Raw genomic sequence first — 1,198 nt, 5'->3', positions numbered from 1 at the left:
ACACCCTAGCTCCTTGGTCTTCTCATGCTCCTCCTCACAGGTAATATATCCCTTATCTTGTCTCTGTGACTTAGTATTAAGGAATATTCTCTGGGTTGAATATGGTCTGTAAGAAGAAAATGGGAGCTTGGAAGACTGGGAGAAGGTGAAGGGCCTTTCACAGGGGCCACCCTCTCTTCTTTACATCACTGACAGGAACATCTTTCCTCTCTTAGACCCGATGAATACTGGCAGCCGATGGGTAGCCAATCCGAATATAAACCACGCACCGGGACATGAAGTCATCAATCAAGGTGTGATAATATTTGACCTCCTGAGAATTGAAAGAAGAGAGACATAATAACTAGTTATAAATGTGTATTTTTTTTCTCTTCCCCTTCAGATAATTATTATTAATGAGTGGATCCCAAAACTACTGATATGCCTATTATAATTGCATCCCCATGTAAGATTTGGCTTGTGCATATAGTTGATTAGGGATTATATTACTAAAGGAAGGTAACCTATTAAAACAATATGGACTACACTTCAGATGAAATTAGAGAAAAAGCTAATGTCCTGCTATTTGTCCAGAAAGCTTTCATTTCTGTTGAGAAGGAATGCCTAATCTTCAGAATGTGTCCTAGTGTACATTACCTACAGGTGTTAAGAAATTGATAACAGTGAATAACAGTAGTCAAAATTATGTAGGAAAGTTGTTCCTGTTAGTGGAAGCAGGATGGGCATTGTACTTGACAGCCTGGATCAGCTGTACTGTTTATTTTTATAGAGTTATGGGTGAGAGCTGGGATAAGGGTGGATTTGAAGGTAATTCAAATGGAAGTACAGTTTATAGGATGGCCTGATGATAGTTTACGTATTTTATGGTTATACAGTAAGTAATATTAAAGTAAGTAAGGTTAATGAGCATAGTACACACTTCAACCTATGTTATCCCACTCCATGATTTGTAAAAATCCCCAGAAATTTACCTTTCCTCCTTTTTGTTTATTTAGACTTTGAGATGAATATTCTGGGCATCACCTGTTGGTGAGAAAATTAATTAGCAAAACTTGAGCTGTAACTTACACTCCATATTTTAAGACTTCATGAATTATATGTTTGAGATAGATACACGTAACAATAGAGAAAACAAACTAGACAAGGCAGTGTTATGGATTTGGGTAGGATTTCTTGGACTTTTATCCCTTAGATGATT

At 36.9% G+C, this 1,198-nt stretch overlaps 1 protein-coding gene across 1 annotated transcript in view; it reads left to right on the top strand.

Moving 5' to 3' along the window:
• LOC119593394 (CCR4-NOT transcription complex subunit 1-like) overlaps window positions 1–1,198 on the top strand; it is a gene marked incomplete in the record, with an annotated part of 36,043 nt that overhangs the window by 22,785 nt on the left and 12,060 nt on the right. The window contains 1 exon segment of the mRNA XM_037942323.1: window positions 216–293. Coding sequence (XP_037798251.1) covers window positions 216–293 — 78 coding nt within the window.

The sequence above is a fragment of the Penaeus monodon genome, chromosome 32 (assembly GCF_015228065.2).
Source record: "Penaeus monodon isolate SGIC_2016 chromosome 32, NSTDA_Pmon_1, whole genome shotgun sequence".
Lineage (NCBI taxonomy): Eukaryota > Metazoa > Arthropoda > Malacostraca > Decapoda > Penaeidae > Penaeus > Penaeus monodon.
Note: the sequence above shows the minus strand (reverse complement) of the source record. Positions and strands in the feature narration are given on the sequence as shown.